Here is a 22,992-nt window from a genome sequence, read left to right on the forward strand (position 1 = left end):
TTATTTTGTTAAAATATAATTTTAACCTTCATTCAGGTTGAATTATACTGTGTTAAATTTTTGGATGATTTCAGAGCGACTGAGAGTGATAGTGGGGTTGGGGCAAGCAAGCAAAAACTTTTTCCATAGGCCCCATTATTTCTATTAAGCAAGATTTCGCTGGAATATAACAATGGTTTTATAGAAGAACTACCTGCATCACATTTTCTGATTTTCAGTCAGAGACATACTTTGCTTGCAATGATATTTCCAATTATTGGAGGAACTAAATGCATCTCAGTTGTGAAAAGTTATATGAACTAGAGTGGAAGAAGTGCTGACGTGATTTTAATTCAGCAATTTCCTACCCACCTAAATGATTTCATGATCTCAAAAAAAAATAAGACTCAAGACAAAATACAGAACAGGAGAGAAATCTGGAAAATGCAACATGATACAAAAATGAACATCTACTTAACAACAGATTCAAGAAACTATTATTGCAGAATAAGTGTTTAATTAATTATAAAGTACTATTGTAGAAAGATCTGGATTGAATGAATGATGCACTCCTATTCACTGGAAGAAATAAAAGCAAATTAAAAATGGAACACTCTTTGATGAGTACCAGAATAGAAAACAATGATTTTTGTTAGATTTTGTAATGCTACTGTATTGAAAAGAATATGAAGTGCTTCCAAAAACTCACCAATGTCCTAGGGAAACTTACAGGTGAATGAGTTCAGATACAAAAAAAAGGTATTTCAAATTGTCTATATGTAAAACCCCAACAAAGTGGTAAATCAGTTAGCAGTGTACTGATATCAAAAAACAGAAAAATTCTGAATTTTATAAGATAATCAAAATTTGAGATTAAAGGAGTGTAGAATCTTCAGATTCTACAACTACTCTTAGGTTATTTGAAAGAAAACAGATAATTCTTAACCTTGTTAGTTCCAAATATAGCACTGAATTTCTATTTAGCTCCCAACCCCTCTATGTTACCATCAAATGATTTTGTTATGTAGCTTATTTGTAAAAATTTGATGAAGTGATGTAATATACAAAAAAAGTCATTATGTCTAAAAATCAAGGATTAAAAAAAACTCTCTTTCATAATATATACACAGAAGGCATTTTAACACTTAAATCCATTACCTCTTCAGTTGCCATCACTGTCATTCCAGTCATCAGTTTTTTAATGCGAAGCTGTAGAGAAATATTAAAAGTGAATAATTCATCCAGAAATTAATCTGTTAATATTTTCAGCAGTAAGAGGTGTTCTTTTTGTACACGATTCAACTTTTGACCAATCCAAATTCCAAAATCAAATAGTTTACCTAACATTTTTAGCTAGTTACTCTAATCCCACATCAAGTAATTGACTTGTAATGTAGAAGAGCAAACTGCTCTATACATGTTAATTCTGCTTTTTCCGTCTTTGCATCATCTGTGACTGTAACTTTATTCTGCATTGTTCTGTTACCCTGATGCATTTTGTATGGTAGGATCTACCTGTATAGCGTGCAAAACACCACTATTTGCAGTATATCAGTACGTATGACACAATACATAACTCAAAACTTGAACAGTTTGATGACGTCAGATGTATGTTCAAAAACCTCAAACATAAACTGGGGAATGAGAATAGTGGAGACCGATTGGTGTTTCCCCAGGGCTTGAGCAGTCCCAGATTTACCAACCTCGATTAAACTTCTATCCCCTGCTGTTTAGAATGGAAACCCTCCTGTAAAAAATTCATGTTTGCAAATTAATCCAGATGCCCTGGTGCACAAATCATAAAAGATTTGCTGTGGTTCTGTTCGCCAAGCTGGGAATTTGTGTTGCAGACATTTTGTCCCCTGTCTAGGTGACATCCTCAGTACTTGGGAGCCTCCTGTGAAGCGCTGCTGTGATCTTTCCTCCGGCATTTGTAGTGGTTTGAATCTGCCGCTTCCGGTTGTCAGTTCCAGCTGTCCGTTGCAGTGGTTGGTATATTGGGTCCAGGTAGATGTGCTTATTGATTGAATGTGTGGATGAGTGCCATGCCTCTCAGGATTCCCTGGCTGTTCTGTTTGGCTTGTCCTACAATAGTAGTGTTGTCCCAGTTGAATTCATGTTGCTTGTCATCTGCGTGTGTGGCTACTAAGGATAGCTGGTCGTGTCGTTTCGTGGCTAGTTGGTTTTCATGGATGCGGATTGTTAGCTGTCTTCCCGTTTGTCCTATGTAGTGTTTTGTGCAGTCCTTGCATGGGATTTTGTACACTACATTGGTTTTGCTCATGCTGGGTATCGGGTTCTTCGTTGAGAGTGGCTGTTGGTTTGTGTGCTGTTATGAGTCCTAGTCGTTGCAGTAGTCTGGCTGTCAGTTCGGAAATGCTCTTGATGTATGGTAGTGTGGCTAGTCCTTTGGGTTGTGGCATGTCCTCGTTCCATTGTCTTTCCCTTAGGCGTCTGTTGATGAAATTGCGCGGGTATCCGCTTTTGGCGAATACATTGTATAGGTGTTCTTCTTCCTCTTTTTGCAGTTCTGGTGTACTGCAGTGTGTTGTGGCCCTTTTGAATAGTGTCTACACTACAAATGCCGGAGGAAAGAACACAGAAGCGCTTCACAGGAGGCTCCCAAGTACTGAGGATGTCACCTAGACAGGGGACAAAATGTTTGCAACACAAATTCCCAGCTCGGTGAACAGAACCACAACAATGAGCACCCGAGCTACAAATCTTCTCACAAACTTTGAATAAAAAAGATTTGTATGTAGATACAGCACAGAATTCGGAAAGCTAATTCAGTGTTTTCACTTAGTGTGAGGGGAATTGAATTCAAGAGTAGGACGTTATGCTTCAGTTATCCAAGTTACTGTTAAGACCACATCTGAAGTACTGTCCACAGTATTGGTCACCTTCTTTGAGTAGGAATACAAGTATACTGGAAGTAGTTCAGATGGTTTCTGACCAATATCTAGGATGACAGCGTTGTCTTATATCCAAAGGTTGGACAAGCTAGGCTCTTGTCTGCTCAAGTTTGGGTGAGTAAGAGGACGTCAGAAACAAAGATCCTGAGGGGTGTTGACAGTGGAGAGGTGGCGAGGACGTTTCCTTTATGGGAGAATCTAGATTCTGATCACTGTACAGAACTCTTGCACATTTTTAACATAGAGGAAGATGGATTCGTGTTAAGCAAGAGGATGAAAGGTTATTCGAGTAGGCATGAATAATCGATTTGAGATTATAATCATATTAGCCATAATCATTCATTTGTGTAGCAGCCTTAAAAGGGCTGAATGGCCTACTCTTCCTTCTTGAAAATATGCAATCTACTCACTACAAACCAATGAATTTACCTGTTACTAAACCAGCTTAACATGCTAAAAGCTATTAACATAAAGCTAAAACAATTCTAATTTTTTTGAGTGTACAGTCTGGCCCTCAAAGTCAGGCAACACAGTCCAACTTGCACTTTATTTCCTGCTCTACTCTATTTGAATTCCATTGTTCCAGTTTTAAAAAAGTACTATCAACAAAAACTACTATCTAAAATGAGAAAAATGAGAAAAAAAAACAACGTGAATTTGAATTTTATTTGCTGCCTCTGCTTTTAACTGATGGTATAGTTGAAGAACTATGTAAATATATTTGGAAAAATAAAAAGGCAAAAGTTTAAAGATAATTCTCATTACAAGGCTGTACGCACAATAAAGTACCTCTTCATCAGCCTGCAGATGATCTTCCTCAGATACGTCAGTTGCTAGTTCGGTGCCCAGCGCTCCTCTGTTGCTCTCACTCTAAGACAAAATTTTTTTGTGCAAATGAGCAATGTCTCTTCAAAGTGACACGCAGAGAAAGATAAGAATCTGGTCATGTTAGTAATAGAAGATTACCATTTTCCTTTCTGGCAACTTCAATTCAAGCCTGAAGTAAGACACTAGAGTATTTAAGAATACAAATAGTTGATACCCTACTAAGATGATGACACTTTACAAATTAAAAAATTGTCACAAACTAGCACTCCCCAATCTTCAACTAAAATTCAGTGGCACTGGGAAGAAACAAAGATTAAAATTTCCAAAATATCTCTTACTCTGGGAATCTAAGATATAATGAAGAAAACTCAATATTTTAACTGAAAAGAAACTCAAATTAACGGATGGTCTTTTTTATGCTGAACAAAGCAAACAAAATGAAAAATTCTCAAACTACAGTATGTAACATTATGAATAAACATGATACATATTTAATTCTCACCTTTTCAGTTTTTGACTGTTTGCTGAAACCGTACTTACTAAAGAAAGATGGAGAAAAATTATCAATATTAAATAAGGACATTCTTCAGATGATGAAAAACACAATTAGTTGAGTACCATACACTGTATAAGTAGGGTTCTGGAAAGCTCAAGATGTGCAGTATTAGTGTCTCAACCACTGGGACGGGAGATTTGCTCTTAAGAAAAGGTTGATTTAATTAATATAGATCATATTCAGCATTCAAGTGCTGTAACAATCACTGTTATTCTCGCACCATTTAAAAACAACTTCAAAGCCGATCTAACTTTAAACAGTTAAAAAGCAAAACAGCTAATTTACCACCCCCATCCACCCACTGTACTCTTTGTTACCTTCCCCGGCCCTCCTCTCTGACCTATCACCTCCATCTCCACCCCCATTCACCTATAGTACTCTTTGCTACCTTCTTCCCAGCGCCACCCTCCCCCCTTCCCCACCCACCTTTCTCTCACCACCCTGGAAGCACCCTGCCACCATTCCTGACGAAGGGCTTTGGCCCGAAATATCGATTTTCCTGCTCCTCGGATGCTGCCTGATCTGCTGTGTTTTTCCAGACTCTGGTTTCCAGCATCTGCAGTCCTTACTTTTGCCTAGCTAATTTACATAGTCAATTGACCACTTGCCATACCATTGCTTTCAGAGCCAATAACAATCTTGATTACTTATCAATGGAAATATCTGCACACCGAGAGAACCAAGACAACTACAAATGCAAGTGAAAAGTTAAAATAGTATCATATAATCACTGCAGTCAAAGTTAAAAATTTCTGTGGTTCAGTGAATTCAAGCACTAAACTGCATTTACCCAGTAAGCAGAGCTCTGCGCAGTATAGAAACATAAGCAAAATCTCAATGCAATATATTGGCAGGTACAGTGAAGAACATAACTATAAACATAACATAGATCAGTTGCTGGACATATTGAGTACCAGTCAAAAATTAACACATACAAAGATAGATTATTTAAATTTCAAACTTTTAACTGGTGTTTGGAAATCTATTTTAATTTCTTAAAATGGCAGAATAAGGCAAGATTTCTTATATGACAAAATATGACGTTTCATTACTGCTAAGCAACTATGTTCCTTATACTTCCAGGGTACATATCAAAATCTACTGTAACACTGTTGCAAATAATATAGGCTTTTCTTGTAAACTGTGGATAGCTTTATTATTTGAGTCTATTTCCAAATTGAACAGACGACAGTAATAATTTAAATAAGAAATAGCTTTCATTCTGCCAATGATCAAAGTCAAAGTAATAACCTTTGACTCTGATTTTGCCACAATAGTCCTTGCCATGGTCCTCCCAATGTTACTTAACAATACGATATTGGAGTAGAAGGCAGCCATTCAGCCAGTCAAGTCTGCTCCACCATTTGGTGAGATCATGCCAGATATAGAACAAAGAAAATTTACAGCCCAGGAACAGGCCCTTCGGCCCTCCAAGCCTGAGCCAATCCAAACCTACTATCTAAACCTGTCGGTCAATTCCTAAGCATCTGTATCCCTCTGCACCCCAGCTACTCATGCATCTGTCCAGACACATCTTTAATGAATCTACCACGCCTGCCTCTAACACCTCTGCTGGCAAAGCATTCCAAACACCCACCACCCTTTGTGTGAAGTACTTGCCGCGTGTATCCCCCTTAAAAACTTTCCATCTCTCACCTTGAAAGCGTGACCTGTCGTTATAGAATCCTTCACCCTGGGAAAACGCTTTCCTGTCTATACCCTTCATGATTTCGTAAACCTCAATCAGGTCCCCCTTCAATCTCCTTTTTCCTAAAGGAAATAAACTTAGCCTACTCAACCTCTCTTCATAGCTAGCACCTTCCACACCAGGCAATACCCGTGTAAACCTTCTCTGCACTCTCTCCAAAGCGTCCATATCCTTTTGGTAATATGACGACCAGAACTGTACACAGTATTCTAAATGCAGCTGAACCAATGTCTTGTACAATTTTAACATGACTTGCCAGCTCTTATATTCAATACCCCATCAAATGAAGGCAAGTATACTATATGCCTTCTTGACCACTCTATCCACCTGTGCAGCAATCTTCAGGCTACAATGGGCCTGCACTCTCAGATCTCTCTGCCCATCAACTTTTCCCAAGGCTCTTCTGTTCATTGCATAACTTGCTCTAGAATTAATCTTGCCTAAATGCATCACCTCACATTTGTCTGGGTTGAAAACCATCTGCCACTTTTGCATCCAACTCTCCAGTCTATCTATATCCTCCTGTATTCTTTGGTGGAGTAGCAGAAAGCCTCAGGGACTGTCAATCTGCATGTCATCTGCAAACTTGCCAATCATACCAACAGTGCCCTCTTCCAGATCATTTATGTATATTACAAACAATAGTGGACCCTAACACTGACGCCTGTGGAACACCACTGGCCACCTTTCTCCATTTCAAGAAACTCCCTTCAACTACTACACTCTATCTCCTGTTACTCAACTAGTTCTTTATCCACCTAGCGAGAACACACTGCACACCATGTGACTTCACTTTCTCCATTAGTCTACCATGGGGAATGTTATCAAACGCATTCTTAAAGTCCATGTATATGACATCAACAGCCCTTCCTTCATCTATCAACTAGGTCACTTTCTCAAAGAACTAAGATGGTAAGGCACAATCTCCCCCACACAAAATCATGTTGCTTATCACTTATAAGCCCATTCTTTTCTAAATATAAATAGATCCTATCCATCAGCACCCTCTCCAGCAACTTCCCCACCACCGTCAGGCTCTGGTTACCCGGAATATCTCTACCACCCTTCTTGTACAGGGGGACAACATGAGCAACGTTCCAGTCCTCCGGCACCTCACCTGTATTTAAGGATGCCACAAAGATATCTGTCAGGGCCCCAGCTATTTCCTCTCTTGCCCCCCTCAGCAACCCGAGATAGATCCCATCTGGTCCTTGGGATTTGTCCACCTTAATAACCTCTAGCCTACCAAACACATCCTCCCTACTTATGCCAACATGATCCAGACTAATCAAACTTCTATCTCTAATCTTGAGATTCATCATGTTCATCTCCTCAGTGAATCCTGATGCAAAGTAATCATTCAGAATCTCACCCATTCTCAGGTTCGACACACGGCCTTCCTTCATTATCCTTTCTCTAGTAACCCATTTGCTCCTTATATAAAGATAAAATGCTTTGGGATTCTCCTTGCTAAAGCTATTTTATGACCCCTTTTAGCCCATTTGATTCCTCATTTAAAACTTGTCCTGGATATTCCTCCAGGGCCTGTTCTGTTGTTAGCTGCCTAGACTCTATGTACGCTTCCCTTTTCCTTTTGGCTAGTCGTACAATTTCTCCTGTCATCCACGGTTCACGAATCTTGCCCTTCCTATCCTTTGCCTTTAACAGGACATGCCTATCCTGCACCATCTTTGAAAGCCTCCCACATCTCAAATGTGGACTTCACTTCAAGTAGCTGTGTCCAATCGACATTTCCCAACTCCTGCCTAATTTTGATATAACTGGCCTTGGCCCAGTTTAGTACTCTTCCTTTAGGACCACTATTTGCAAGTATTCTAAAATTTAGAATTGTGGTCACTGTTCCCTAAGAAACCCCCCACTGCAACTTCTACCACCTGCCCTGACTCGTTCCCCATTACCAGGTCCAATATGGCCCCTTCCCTCGGATTATTGCAATACTGCTCTCAAAAACTCTTTGTTTATCTATTTGTTCTTCTACCTCATGCTCTCTGTTGGGAGGCCTGTAATACAGCCCCAACAATGTAACTGCACCCTTATTTCTCAGCTCCATCCATAATGCCTCACTACCTAAGATCTCCATAGTGTCCTCCTTTAGCACAGCCGTGATATCGTCCCTGACCAGCAATGCAACTCCACTCCCTCTTTTACTTCCCTCCCGGCCCTGTCTGAAGTGTCTATATGCTGGAACATTTAGTTGCCAATCATCATACCCTTCCTTCAACCAAGTCTCTGTGATTGCAATAACGTCATACTCCCAGGCACCAATTCAAACCCCAAGTTCATCTGTCTTACACAATATACACCTTGCATTAAAGTAGATGTATTTCAAGCCATGTGCCCTTTGCCTACTCTTCCCTTTATTAATGCTATCTTCATAATTCTTCCAGTCTCCACCTCGCTGCCTACTTGTCTTCTCTTCTGGTTCCCAGTCTCCTGCCACATTAGTTTAAAACCTTCCCAACAGCAGTAGCAAAAATTTCCCCAAGGACATTGGCTCCGATCTGGTTCGGATGTCGACTGCCCAGTTTGTAATAGTCTCACCTTCCCCAGAACCGGTCTCAATGTCCAACAAATCTGAATCCCTCCCTCCTACATCATCTCTCAAGCCAAGTGTTCATTCTGCCTTTTTTTTTCCATTTCTACGCTGGCTAGCACGTGGCACTGGTAGTAATCCTGAGATCACTACCTTTGAGGTCCTCCTCTTTAACTTCTCTCCTCGTTCCCTGAATTCTTCTTTCAGGACCTCATCTCGTTTTCTACTTCTATCCTCGGTGCCTATATGTACCAAGACAACTGGCTGCACATCCTCCCCTTTTAGAGTGCTCTGCAAATGATCAGTGACATCCCTGACCTGAGCACCTGGGAGGCAACATACCATCCGGGAGTCCCGTTTTCGGCCAGAGAACCACCTATCTACTCCCCTCACAATAGAATTTCCTATGACTTATGGCCCTAGGAGTCTTTTTCCCACCCTTCTGAACAGCAGTGCCCGCCACAATGCCATGATCTTGACAACTGCTGCCCTCTCCTGGTGAGCCATCTCCCCCAACAGTATCCAAAACTGTTTCGGAGATGACCACAGGGGACACCTGCACTGCCTTCCTACTCTTTTTCTGTCTTTTGGTCACCCATTCACTATCTCCCTCAGCAATTCTAATCTGCGGTGTGACCAGTTCACTAAACGTGCTATCCACGACCTCCTCAGCATCACAGATGCTTCACAGTGAGTCCATCCACAGCTACACAGCCATCGTGGTCAAACAAGAGCTGCAGCTGGACACACTTCTTGCAAGTGTAGGAGTCAGGAACGTCAGACACGTTCCTAAACTCCCACATCAAGCAAGAGGCACATGTCACGGGCCTGAGGATCCCACCCCCCCCCAAAACCACCCCACCATTGTAAGTTTAGCTTTATGTAAACTAACTCAAACCAAGAATGCTCAAATCCTCAACTCCTCTTTTCTGGTCTTTTACCCACACCTCTTGAGTCATTGGGATGAAAACATTGGGATCGGAGTCTTGAACATATTTAGTAATCAAGCATCTGTCGCTCTTGGTGCGAAAAAATGCCAGAGATTCACTACCCTCAGAGAGAACTTCCTCCACTCCCCTCAAGAAAAGCTGTACTCGGGAACAACCTAGTAATCCTTGTGTGGACTGCTTTTAATGACTAAGTCTTTTCTTTGATTAGATGTCCCAAACTGTTCATGATATTCTGTGGTCTAACTAGTATTTATATTGGTTTAGCAAAACTTTTACACTCCATTCCCTTTGAAATAAAGGATATTTTCATGTGCCTTCCATTTAATCTGCTGAATTCACATACTAGATTTTTGTGATTTAATCATAAGGAGCCCGGAATCATGTGGTACAGCTTTCTGCAGCCTCTCTTCAGTTAAAAATTCATTTCCTCAATTCTATCCGCAAGAGCATAACCTATTTTTCCAACATTCTTTTCCATGTGCCAAGATTTTGGTCATTAACAACCTGCCTATAACTCTTTGCATTCCTTGTGCATCCTCACCAGCTGGTCCCTGTGGTGCTCTACAAGTTACAAGCTGCAATCCTGGAAGGGTCCCCCTAACGCTTATCATCACTGCATCTTCTTTCAGTTAGCCAGTCCTTTTTCCATGTTAGTATTCTATCCCAACACTATGGGCTCTTATAAAGTATCCTTGCGCCCCTTTTCTGTACAGTTAAATTGGACTTCTGATTGGTTCCACTCAATTGTCTAGTGGCAGCCAGGAAATCTCCCATAATGGATGTTCTGGAGTCCATTACCTCTTGAATCAAAAATCTGTTTTTAATCCTTCCTTACTTACCATTTAGTTGTAGTCATTCATATGGATTCAGAATCCTCACCAACACACCTTTCAGGCCTTCAATGCTCGTTGTCAAGTCCGTTTTACAAATAAATAATACTGGATGAGCCACAATTTTATCCAAATAATTCAGCAACTGCCTCAGAAGAACTAGACTGTTTTTCTGATTGAACTAGAACCAATAGCTGCTTGGTTTGTTGCAGTTGTACAGGACATTGGTTAGGCCTGTATTAGGGGAATATTGCGTACAATTCTGGTCTCCTTCCTATCGGAAGGATGCTGTGAAACTTGAAAGGGTTCAGGAACAACTTACAAGGATGTTGCCAGGGTTGGAGGATTTGACCCAAAGGGAGAGGTTGAATAAAATATGGCTGTTTTCCCTGGAGTGTCAAAGGGTGACCTTATGAAGGTTTATAAAATGATGAGTGGCATGGATACGATAAATGGACAAAGTTTTTTTTTAAATCTGGGGTGGGCAGTCCAGAACTAGAGGACATAATTTTAGGATGAGAGGGGCAAGATATAAAAGAGACATAAGGGACAACTTTTTCACTCAGAGGGTGGTACATGTATGGAATGAGCTGTCAGAGAAAGTGGTGGAGGCTAGTACAATTGCAACATTTAAAAGGCATCTGGATGGTTATATGAATAGGAAGGGTTTAGAGGGATATGGGCCAAGTGTTGGCAGGTAAGACTAGATTGGGTTGGGATATTTGGTTGGCATGGATGAGTTGGACCAAAGGGTCTGTTTCTGTGCTGTACATCTCTATGACTCTGGCATCTTGATGCATTTAATCAAGCCAAATACCCAGTTAATTTTGAAATCTCCATACATCAATTTCTGGTGGTAGCAATCTCCATACCTGCCTTAGCATATTAGATGCTGTTACACCTACATTTTTTTGCCTCCAGACTTGATATTCAAATATTCACCTGGTCACACTCATCACCCACTTTTCTCAAGGAGGAGTTCATCCAATACTCTCCTGGTAGTACCCTAACCTAACCAAGTGCTGCTGATTAATGTTGGCACCTTGTCCATGAAGTTCTAAAACTTTAAAATTCTCATGCTCAATCATTCATGGCCCTACCTTCCTCTAAAATTGCCTATCCCTAAAATCCTTCGAGAATTGTGCTTTTTCACCTGAAAGTTTTAATACCTCATTTTACCAATGGGAGCCACATGATCTGCATTGAGCACATTAAACCATAAAACTTCCGCTCTTTAAGATAGTCCTATTTGACTAAATTTTAGCTATTGCTCCTAACAGTATCTTGAATTCATGTCGATTCTCAGATGATACTCCTGTGAAGTAGCACAGGACATTTTACAATTTAAAAAAAGGTACTATGTAAAAATGTTAGCTGTTTCAGGCTTATCTTAAATTGAGAAACTAATAGCAAATTCTGATACCAATAATGAATGTAAAGTTTCAAAAATATGTACTAGCATTTTAAGTTTGTGGTAGAGGTAACTTTGAAAAGAAAATTAAAGCTAAATACTCACATGAGGGAATCAGGAAAGCTAAAGAAAATGAAGAATTAAGAAAACAACAAAAGGAGTAAGTAAAGAATAAGAGTTTTAACATAAAGCAGGAAGAATAAATTGTAAGAAATTGAAAGATTTGATAGTCATTCAAAATCAGTAGTTTTGAAATACAAATAAAAATAGTACCAAGGAAAGAAAATACCTCAATATGAAGATAAGCTACAGTTTAAAATAAATTATGTCATTCTAATAGCTGTGAATAGCGCTTTAGTTTTGACAACTGATGCAGGTTAGACATTTTCAAACTGTGACATTACAATTCAGTGGCATGTTTATATGAAGTTAAGGGATTCTCTCTCTTTCCACAGAGTTAACAGTACTCATTGTTATCAAGTGTGAAAGTCTACACTAAGAAAAATCACTTGAATAATAAGTACATTATGTTGAGTTGGTCAACTCCCTGATCATTCCACTGACCAAGAAAAGGTAAAAGTCTAGTAGTCAAGTTTATTTAAATAGTGCACAAGAATAAATTCAATTGGTTTGAAATGCAAAATTTTCAAGTGGTGGATAAGCAACACCAATGTTTTTTAAACAAACAAAGTGTTTCTAACCACCTCACAGGATTTCTTCAGCTGTACTTGCCCAGTGAGTTTAGTTTTTAACCTCTTCATAAAAGAATGATTAGATTAGATTACTTACAGTGTGGAAACAGGCCCTTCGGCCCAACAAGTCCACACCGACCCGCCGAAGCGCAACCCACCCATACCCCTACATTTACCCCTTACCTAACACTACGGGCAATTTAGCATGGCCAATTCACCTGACCCGCACATCTTTGGACTGTGGGAGGAAACCGGAGCACCCGGAGGAAACTCACGCAGACACGGGGAGAACGTGCAAACTCCACACAGCCAGTCGCCTGAGTCCGGAATTGAACCCGGGTCTCAGGCGCTGTGAGGCAGCAGTGCTAACCACTGTGCCACCGTGCCGCTCACAAATGCTTAAAATAGAACTCAGAAAACATTTTCAGTTCATATGCACCTCAATTTAATAAAGTTAATAGTACTCAGACTACCGAATTCAGACACTTCAGATCTGTCCAAGTTTAAAATCAAATTCTGTATGCATATTTTATGGCAAGCATCTTTGTTAAAGCATTTCTTATTGAAAAAAACATTTTAATGAATGTACAAAGTATATTATTCAGATTGCCAAATCACGGTCCCCAAAGAAGAATCATAAGAGCCTATACCTGGAACATTAACTTCTCTTTGCGCCAGATGTAGTCCGACTCAAGCATTTCCAGATTTTGTTTTTACTAACATGTTTTTGGAGCAAATTTTTGTTATTACCATACAAAATCAAAATGATCTATTCTTAATTGCAGCTACCAAGCAAACTGAGAATTAGACAAAAACGTAGCCATTAGATGCACGATAAATGATTTTAAAGTGTTTTCATTTCTGTGATGTCTATATAAGCACACCTTGGTTTAAGTGGGAAGAAAAATATTTCTGCCTGCAAGATCTGGAGTAAAAGAGCCTGTTAATTTAATCTAATATGCAATATGTTTGAACGACACAATAAATAAACAAACTTACTCAAAACATTGACACAGACTGGAAACTGCAGAAATGGGAGAGTATGTATACAAGTACCCGGTACATAGAAAATTTCTTATTACTTATGCTGCCCCAGTGGTTTGTAGCATATACCTCACGCTGTTATTTTGCATTAGTAACGTTTAATCAGAATACTTTTGCACACCTCGGATTCATCATCCGGGCATCCTTGACAATTTAACTACATTGCTACAATTAGCTTTATTGCCTTGCAGATAGTAGCAAATTAAGCAGGTCATTCCTACATTTGCCATCCAGTTAAGGACAATAGGCCATCCTCCTGGAAGTGGAAAGTCCAAGGGCAAATCTGCAAGACCTGTAATCCCATTTAGTGAGGGGCCATTACTGAAAGAGCAAATACTAAGGTATCTCAAACTGAAGAGCTTGTAGGTTTCTAAAAAGTGAAGATGCAGAACTTTAGGACCAGTGTTGAGCAAACTCTTCACAAGAAAATGTTTAACCCCAGCTTCAATGATAGGGCTCTGTGACAGATGCAGACACAGCAGTTGCTAAGGTCCGACTCACCAGTGCAAGACAGCGTCTGATGCCCTGCCAGTTTCCTGAGAGCCTGTATGCCTCTCCTAAGATTTCAATGCTGTGCACAATTAAGGTCAACCTGCCTTGTAATCTGCTCTGATTAGGTAGTTAACAGAGCCAGTCTTAGGGAAGAAAATCCAAGACAAGAATATGGTTGGAAGTGGACCCAAAAGGGCCTCAAAACATTTTTCCATGGCCTTCCTCTTTGAAGGATCCTGAAATATAAAATTTTCAAATGACTTATCCTAGATATGTTCCTAACAATTTCAGCATTTAATATCTATGACTAATTGATTTTGAGAAAACATTGGTTAGCCACCATCTTGACAACTCAGTGGCTTGCTGGCACATTTCAGAAGGTAGTTAAGAATCAATCACATTACTAAAGGCATGGCATTACATGGCAGAACTGAGTAAAGACAGGAGATCTCTTACCCTAAAACAAAAACCAAGTGGGTTTTCCAAGAATTTGATAGTCACATGGTCTCTATTACTTACAATATCTTTCTAATTTATATTTAAATAACTTAATTTTCTAGCTGTGATACAATGTGAAAGCATTTTTAGAAATCAGACCAGGATTGCATTATTAATTCAGTAACCGCTATGTCACTACTGTTAATGTTCAATTATCCACAATACTCTCCATTGCTACTGATGGTTTTGCACAAAATGAAGTAAATTAACAATAGTCCTAAAACTGCTCTGTGAAAATGATTATTCAGGTCTCTGTGTATCCACAAAACCATATTAATGTTCCACTAGTGATGTGAATAGCATTAAACAGCCAGGAAATAAAACTAGGAAGTGAAATTCTGTATTAAAAAATCCAAAATAGACTAAGGATCTCTCAAAGTATTACTGATCCATAATCAGCAACTGTCACAAGCAGTAATCCATGTGAAGAAAAATCAAAACCGTGGTAAAACAATCAATCATAAGCATTCTAGCTCGCAAGTGGAACCATACAAGAAGTGAAGTGCGTATAACTTGTATGCAATGCAATGCAACTAGAGGTGATTTACCAACCCAACTGCAAATGGGCTATGATAGATTGAAATATTAATCTTAAACAGAATTAGAACTAAATTAAAAGTTGAGAAATACTGCAGACATTCCAGGTTATATCCAAGATGGGATTCATAGATGTAATACCATTTGGCGTAATAAACTTATTAGTGAATTCTTTGCTGGAGAAAATGAAACAATCCACCAAGCAGGTTCTCAGTGACTGCTATTGGTCCAGAATTAAACAGGCTGATCTAATTACACCTTATTTCTGTGTGCCTCAGAAAAACTTTGGAATTAGCCAGGTTAAATGAGAGGTTATAAGGATAGGGAGGGGATGCTTGAGGGGCTTGGCACAGACTCAATGGGCTGAATGGCTTCTTTCAACACTAAGGATTCTATGACTCGTAACTTTTCCTTATGAGAACAAGCAGCAAATTTGTTGTACTGGGAATGGCAATTTGCAAACTGGTTGCTTAAAATAATTATAAAAGTGTGACACTGATTAATAAGCAGTAGTTATTGTCTATAGGGAGCTTTACAACACTAAGATTGTGACACTACATTTTTAAAGCCATTTTCCCTCAGGAAAAATGAATGACATCATGATTGATCACTGAAGCAGAGATGTCCATATTTTCTCTGCTGCTGCTGTACAGTTATAGATTCTGACAACCAAAGCAACAATTGACTTTGGCTAAATGTCTCATCTTCTCCATCAAGGATTGAAAGAGTGACTTAGTTTCTATATAAATATGCAAAAATTATTTTACTTGAATTTATTAGTACAAAATTCTTGAAAATAGCAGCAAAATATTGCCACCAGGTGACCAGCTTTAACCCTTTGTTGTAGGTCAGGTGTATGTATCTACCAATACGTTGGTTAATTCAGGTCAATTAAGTGCAAACTTACTATGAGAGAAAGCCATGATGGGTGTAATAGCAAACAATTGTAATAAAATAAGCTGTAATATCAAATTTTAATAAACTTAATTCAGCTTGATTGCACCATTCAGAATTTTTATAAAGGCTGAAGTAAGTGCTACATTGGTAAATCACTTGTCCTCAATTTGAATAAGTTCTAGCTTGAAACTGTTCTGGTTGTCAAACAGAAAATGATTGTTTACCTGACTGCATGAAGATCAACACTAAAAACAGATATTCTGCCATTAAAAACTTAAAATTTCAGGGACGGTATAGTCTGCAAATCTCACCGGCCAAATTCCAAGAGAGTGGAATGGACTCTGGATTCTTCATCCACCAACTCTTCTGCTGCAACCAACCGTTTGTACTTGCGTTGTGGTTTATAAACATCCTTTGAAATTAAAATAATTCAATGTTCTAGTATACATGCAAACAAAACAGCCCAGCTTTCAATGCAATAAAGCTTCAAAAGGTACAACACAGGTTTTATCCAACAAATTTCAACACAGGATATACGATCAAACGTTTGATGAATTACAATAAGTTTACAAGACAAATTTTAAAATGAGAGCTACTGGATGCAGGTTAGGATAAAGGCAATGGAGTGAGCTTAAATTTATGTTGGGTGGACAATGAGAGGTAGATCAGAAAAACAATAGAATACTCAAACCTGGAATCAGCCAAAAGGATTCAGATGGAGTCAGGTGATATGTTGGTGGAAGGAGGTGATCTTAAGCATAGATATATGGTTAGAGACTCATTTTGGATTTAGATACAACACCAAGGTTGAGGACAATCTCATTTAGCCTCAAGCACTTGCCAGAGGGGGATGGAATTGCATGGCTAGAAAATGAGAGTGTTTGTTGTGTGCCAAAAGATTATGGCTTTGGCTCTCCCAATACTTAGTTGGAAGGAATTTCTGTTCAAGCAATGGTGAATGTTGTCTAAATATTGACGATCAAGAGTCTGTGAAAGGACAGGGCAAGTTAAAATGCATGCAAAGTCAAAATGGAAGGAAATTAATGCAATTGATCCTATGTTAATTATTTGATTTCAAGTGATTGAGACAGTCAATGAATTACTCATTTTTCACATGACTGCATCCCAGAGTTCTGATGAAGGTATCTAAGGAGATTATGGAGGCAAGGTTAACATGCAATTCAGTTTGCAAATAGGAAGTCAAATGCAATATCAGCATTTATTTCGAGAGAGCTAGAATACAAATGTAGAGATGCATTGCTGAGGGTGGAAAAGGCTCTGGTCAGACTGCATTTGGAATATTGAGAGCAGTTTTGGGCCTGTATCTAACGAAGGATGCGCTGGCCTTGGAGGAGGTATACAAGAATGGTCCTGGGAATGAAGAGCTTTTCACAGCAGCGGTTGAGGACTCTGCGTCTGTACTTTATGGTGTTTAGAAGGATGAGGGGGAATCTCACTGAAACTTACAGAAAAGGCCCAGGTAGAGTAAATGGGGAAAAGAGGTTTCCATTGATAGGTGCAACTAGGACCCATGGACACAGTTTCATAAGTGAAGGGATGACCCTTTAGAACTGAGTTGAGGAATTTCTTCAGTCAGCAGGTGAAGCACTCAGCCTCCACAGCCTTCTGTGGCAATAAGTATATTTAAGACAGAGATAGATAGGTTCTCGATTAGCAAGGGGATCAAAGGTTGTCGGGAGAAGGCAGGAAAATGTGGTTGAGTAATATATCAGCCTTAATCAAATAGCGGGGCAGACTCAGTGGGACAAATTGCCTAATTCTGCTCTTATATCTTATAGTCAGATCTAAGAACATAACATTAACAAGCTTTGCAACAGAACTCAAAATCTACAATATCCGTTCCCAAAACATCAAGCATATTAGAAAAACCTATTCCTGATGGATATAGCAGTATATTTTAAACACAAAATTAATGCATAAATATTTCCAGCACAACATTTTTACTTTTAAACCAGTTTTCTTTGACAATTCAATCCTATAAGCAATAGGTGGGTGGAGCTGTAAAAGATGTCCTTCACTGCACTGCCTGCTCTTGCTATAGTTTTTATGCTGATTGAAGAGAGCTAGATAAAATTAATAGGTAGGAACAAATTGAACGTTCAAAGGAAACAGTCAGGCAGTTTGCAAAAATAGCATGCTCCAGAAGATTGACTGAAAAAGCAAGTTTTCGGCTTTACTAGCATTGCTAAGATTTGCTTTAGAAAGCAGAGGAAGTTCACAATGTCCCTTTGGAGTTTACATTTGGTAAAGCCTTCAATTATCAGAAGGAAATGTCCTTTTGGAATACAAACCATACAATAGTTTATCTAATACATCTTTCATAACAGCAATTTAAAGTGTAATTCTTGCCTTTACAATAGGCAGATACATCATTAAAATTTATCAAACCACATTTACATTACTCAAGTATCAGTGTGATTATGTCATCTTATAGTTAAGGTTTTCTAGAAACAGAGCTTTATTGGGTCCAAAATCTCTGGTTTCCACGTCGCTCTGCTCCATCACTCCTCTCGTCAATCACCTCTCTTTCACTACCTTCCACACTGCCTATCTACATGAAATTAAAGAACTGTGGATACTGGAAATCACATACAAAAACAAAACAGCGAGACAGACACAGATTTGCAGCATCTGTGGACCGAAAGTAGAAGTAATTTGTGGGGCCCAGGGACCACTCTTCAGAGCCGTTAATTCTGCTTTCTCTCCAGATATGCCAGAGCTGCTGTATTTTCCAGCAATTTCAGTTCTTGTGCCCACCTACATGCGTCTTTATTCAATTATCCTACACGGTTTCTTTTGGGTCATTTGAGAAAACCCCAAAATTACTTCCCCCTTGAGATATCAACTCTTCTTCCCCCTCAACTTTAGAACTAATTATTTTGTCCGATTGTATCGGTCATGATTCAGTGTGTGATTGACTAATCCTTTTAAAGGAATAAATGCAATGCAAGATAAATTACACAAAGAATAGCTGCATAAAGTACACTTGAGTGCGAGGATATCCAAGCAGAATTTGAAAATAAATAAAAAACTTTCCAAATGATAACGGGCACAGTGGTTAGCACTACGGCCTCACAGCGCCAGAGACCCGGGTTTGCTTCCCACCTCAGGCGACTGTGTGGAGTTTGCACATTCTCCCCGTGCCTGCGTGGGTTTCCTCTGGGTGCTCCGATTTCCTCCCACAGTCCAAAAATGTGCAGGTTAGGTGAATTGGCCATGCTAAGTTGCCCGTAATGTTAGGTGAAGGGGTAAATGTAGGGGAATGGGTCTGGGAGGGTTGCGCTTCGGCGGGTCGGTGTGGACTTGTTGGGCTGAAGGGCCTGTTTCCACACTAAGTAATCTGCAAATCTGTAAATAACAGTGATACATTAATTTGCATAATACATTTTTCAGTAACGGAATTGGGAGGGACACAGATGAAAGTCAACTTTTTTAATATAAAAAAAGGAATTTCTACTCACAGAAACTTCGATGACTGTTTTCATAGCCTTGTCTTTGCGCTGCTTAAAGTCATCATCCTATTACAGAAAAATTCAAAAGAAAGTTTTATGGCATGGACTTTAATACAGCTGATGCCAAGCATCTTAAAGTTTCACTAGTTATTTCTAATAATAGAAGCAACTCAACAGTGAGTATTTTGGTGATGAATGTTTTGATCCCTTTTGTTTATTTGGAATTAGTTTCTGAAATCAGCAGACAAACTTTCTACAACTAAATGACGAGTACACAGTCAGCATTTCGGTGCATTCAACAGAAACAGGAAGTTGTTTTGAGCTGGTTGCAAGATGGAGGCAGTCTGTAGTGAAAGGGATTCAGACTGCAACAGTTCAGGAGACTTACGCTGGCATATGTCACTGGTATTGTGTGTGTATGGTGGCGAATGTAAGCAGATCTCTGAAAAGTGTGCAAAGTACTTTATTAAAGTTACTACTTGGCAAAACAGGGACATGGGAACCCACTGGGAATTTGTTAGCAACACTGAACACTTTATTGCAAAGATTTAATTCTGAGAAGAATGTAATGTGATCAGCATAAAGAGGAATGGCCCTCTCTGTAATTCAATGCATGTTACTCACAGAAATAAAACAGTTTACTCAAGGCATTTTTAGTCAATTTGTGCATTAAAGGCTTTAAAATGTGAAAATTCATTCTTATTCTAAGTGCAAGTCAATCGCTTTTCAAAGAAAATTGGTCTTTACAGAAATTTTAACACTTTCAAAGGATAACAGTTTCAAATTTTCCAATGCACATAAGGGAGGAGAGTGGTGGTTTAAAGAAGAATTTGATCCAAGCTGATTTACTAGCAAATATCCTCAAGGGATATAGTTTTACGTTTTAGATAAATTTGGATTTTAGATGAAGGTCTTTATAGAGAACTGATTGAAATAGCTGTTCAAAGGTTCACATACTTAGTACATACAGATTTAAAAGAGTGTAGTTACCAGATTCTCTCTCCTCTATTATTAATGATTTTCAGCACTTATCTCTACTTTTGATTTCAACTTTCTAGTCAAACATTAGAACGTAAAGTGAAAAAAAACAAAACAAATGGGAAAATTTACACATCTTCAAGTGTAAATTTACACTATAACAATAATGTTTAAAAAATGGGAAACTCACCTCAAGCAGACTGTGAGTTTTTTGAAATTGAGAAACTGAAAAAGATCGAATGTAATCTCCCATCTCTTCTCTGGTCTCAATTGCACGTTTTACCAACCACTTGAAAATGAGAATAATGGAGGTGAAGTGTTACTCAGCAAAAATGTAATGTTTTTCTCATTTGCCTCAAAAACTTATCCAAGATTACAAATACAGTAACAGAATTTACAACTGCCAACCCAAAGGTTTCAGCTAATGCAAGTCTACCTTCATAATAGCTGTTTTAGCATAGTGGTAGATTCAGAGAGAGAAAACAGAGAGCGCCAAAAATTGTTCATTTAAAAAAAACACTGAAAATAATGACAACTTGCTGCTGATTGTATGCAAAATCTTGTAGGATAAATGCACTAAGATTATGGGTCTTTAGAAGGATTCTCTAGTGAGATAGTACTCAAAGCAAACAAAGGGATTTAGAATAAAAACCCTTAAATTTTAAAACAGAAACAAAAGCATTCAAAATCAACTAGAACAAATCTAATCTAAATCTATAAATGTAGGGGTATCGGTGGGCTGCGCTTCGGCAGGTCGGTGTGGACTTGTTGGGCCGAAGGGCCTGTTTCCACACTAAGTAATCTAAAAAAATTAGGTATTTCTACAAATTTTGATGAACTCTTCTTTGAAGATACACTAATGCCTCAAGGAATCATGACCGATGATAGAAAGTGAAGCAAAAAGTGATTTAAAATCAACTTACAAATTGGTAGTTTTTGCTACCTAATAGTATGCAAGTGCTTTTAATTTAAAGTAGCACTGGAGTCAATCACAATTTTATATCAGATATATGACAAACATGATTCAATTATGGAGCCACTCGAAATTTCCATGAAAAATGGCTTTTTAATCTTTAAAAGAATGAATCACATTTGTTGAGGTAACAGTAGCAATAGTTTCATGTCAAACATTAAGAAACACAAGTAATTCTTATTTTCTGAAGCATTGGGCTCATTACAAGAATGCTGCAATATTCAGAACAATTAAGTTTTTTAAATTACAGAAATTATCTTTATTAAAACTGACAACTGGTCAGAAACAAAGTCCTTACCTGAACAACAGGGAATATGTGTATGAAATCCAGACCCTGGATCTGATGTGGTTCTAAACGATGTGGACACTTCATAGTTGGCAAAACAGACACAATCTTTTCTGTCAATGCTCTGTGTAAAAACATAATGCAAAAATAACCTTCCAGTCATATTATAAGGTAATTACAAGATAACCGGAGAAAAGGTATCCCATAGAATACTAGCTATTAAGAAAGAGGATTGAGATTTTAAACTATGACATAATTCTGTTTTATAGCATTCATTGAAATCTCATGCAGTCTTTCAGCATACAAATGTGATGTTATCTGAACCCTATATTCATGTCCACAGCCCTCTAATGATGATTAATTCTGTTCCAGCATTTCCGACTAGCTGATAAATCCTAGCTTCCAAGCCCATTTGCTTAACGTAACACTTCACTGTATCTTGTCTAGTCTTTAAAATCATCCTCAAAACCCAAGTAGATGTGTTTTTTTGTCAACTTTTCATTCCTAAGAATATATAAGGCAAAACACATTCTTATGAGCAAAGCATCAAGACATTTTATAACATTCAAATTTTCACAATAAGGCAAGTGATTTTAGTCATTGTTTAAACTTCAGCTATTATATTTCATTCAACCATGAAGATTAATCAAAATATTTTAAGCAACTTACATTTTCTGACCAATTGTAGAATTTTCTTGAAAAAGCAAATCAACATCAATATCAAAGCTGCATGTTGTAATACACCACGTCATCCCACCCACAACCTGTGAAGAAAATGAAAGTCATACTTTTCCCAAAGTTATAAAATGAACAACAAATAACTTTATACACAGATATAATAAGCAAAATTTCTTGATATGGAACAAAATCTATGAAGCAAAGCTTGTGTTCCATTTTATATTTCTGCCCAACATTCAAAAATCCATAAAGTTAAAACAGCAATTTTCAACATAAAAATTGAGCACAGGTACCCCCTCTTTTTCTTTTATGCAGGCATCAATTTTTATCGAATAAAAATAATACTACATTATGACATTTAAATATGAGCTGTGATTGATCATTATGACGTGGCTAGCTGGCAAAAAAAAGTCACATTAACTTATCAATTCCAACACACTTCGACTTCTGGTCACGAATTAGAGTAATGACAACATATTTACAACAGTGAAATTATTAATTTGGTAGGATAGGAAGAGAATTGAATTTACAATTCTCACCTTGTCAAATGGTGATAATCCTTTAATTCTTGCCCTGAAGTATCCAGCAGCAACCAGTAATTCTAAAATTTCTGTCAATTTTATACTTTGCTCCTCATCTTCACGAGTTTCAACCTGTAAAGAGAAAAGTCTGATCATTACTGTGACAAAAATTGCACTTCATCGTCTTAATTT

At 38.3% G+C, this 22,992-nt stretch overlaps 1 protein-coding gene across 1 annotated transcript in view; it reads right to left on the minus strand.

The window, feature by feature from the left end:
- Positions 1 to 22,992, minus strand: part of ccdc93 (coiled-coil domain containing 93) — a 67,866-nt gene that overhangs the window by 41,751 nt on the left and 3,123 nt on the right. Inside the window, exons 2-10 of the mRNA XM_060827848.1 lie at positions 22,819 to 22,932; positions 22,271 to 22,365; positions 21,614 to 21,725; positions 20,533 to 20,631; positions 19,374 to 19,430; positions 16,203 to 16,303; positions 4,225 to 4,261; positions 3,684 to 3,764; positions 1,138 to 1,188 (exon numbers count right to left, since the gene is read on the minus strand). Of these exons, the coding sequence (XP_060683831.1) occupies positions 1,138 to 1,188; positions 3,684 to 3,764; positions 4,225 to 4,261; positions 16,203 to 16,303; positions 19,374 to 19,430; positions 20,533 to 20,631; positions 21,614 to 21,725; positions 22,271 to 22,365; positions 22,819 to 22,932 (747 nt within the window). The remainder of the gene's footprint in view (positions 1 to 1,137; positions 1,189 to 3,683; positions 3,765 to 4,224; positions 4,262 to 16,202; positions 16,304 to 19,373; positions 19,431 to 20,532; positions 20,632 to 21,613; positions 21,726 to 22,270; positions 22,366 to 22,818; positions 22,933 to 22,992) is intronic.

The sequence above is a fragment of the Hemiscyllium ocellatum genome, chromosome 7 (assembly GCF_020745735.1).
Source record: "Hemiscyllium ocellatum isolate sHemOce1 chromosome 7, sHemOce1.pat.X.cur, whole genome shotgun sequence".
Classification (NCBI taxonomy): Eukaryota; Metazoa; Chordata; class Chondrichthyes; order Orectolobiformes; family Hemiscylliidae; genus Hemiscyllium; species Hemiscyllium ocellatum.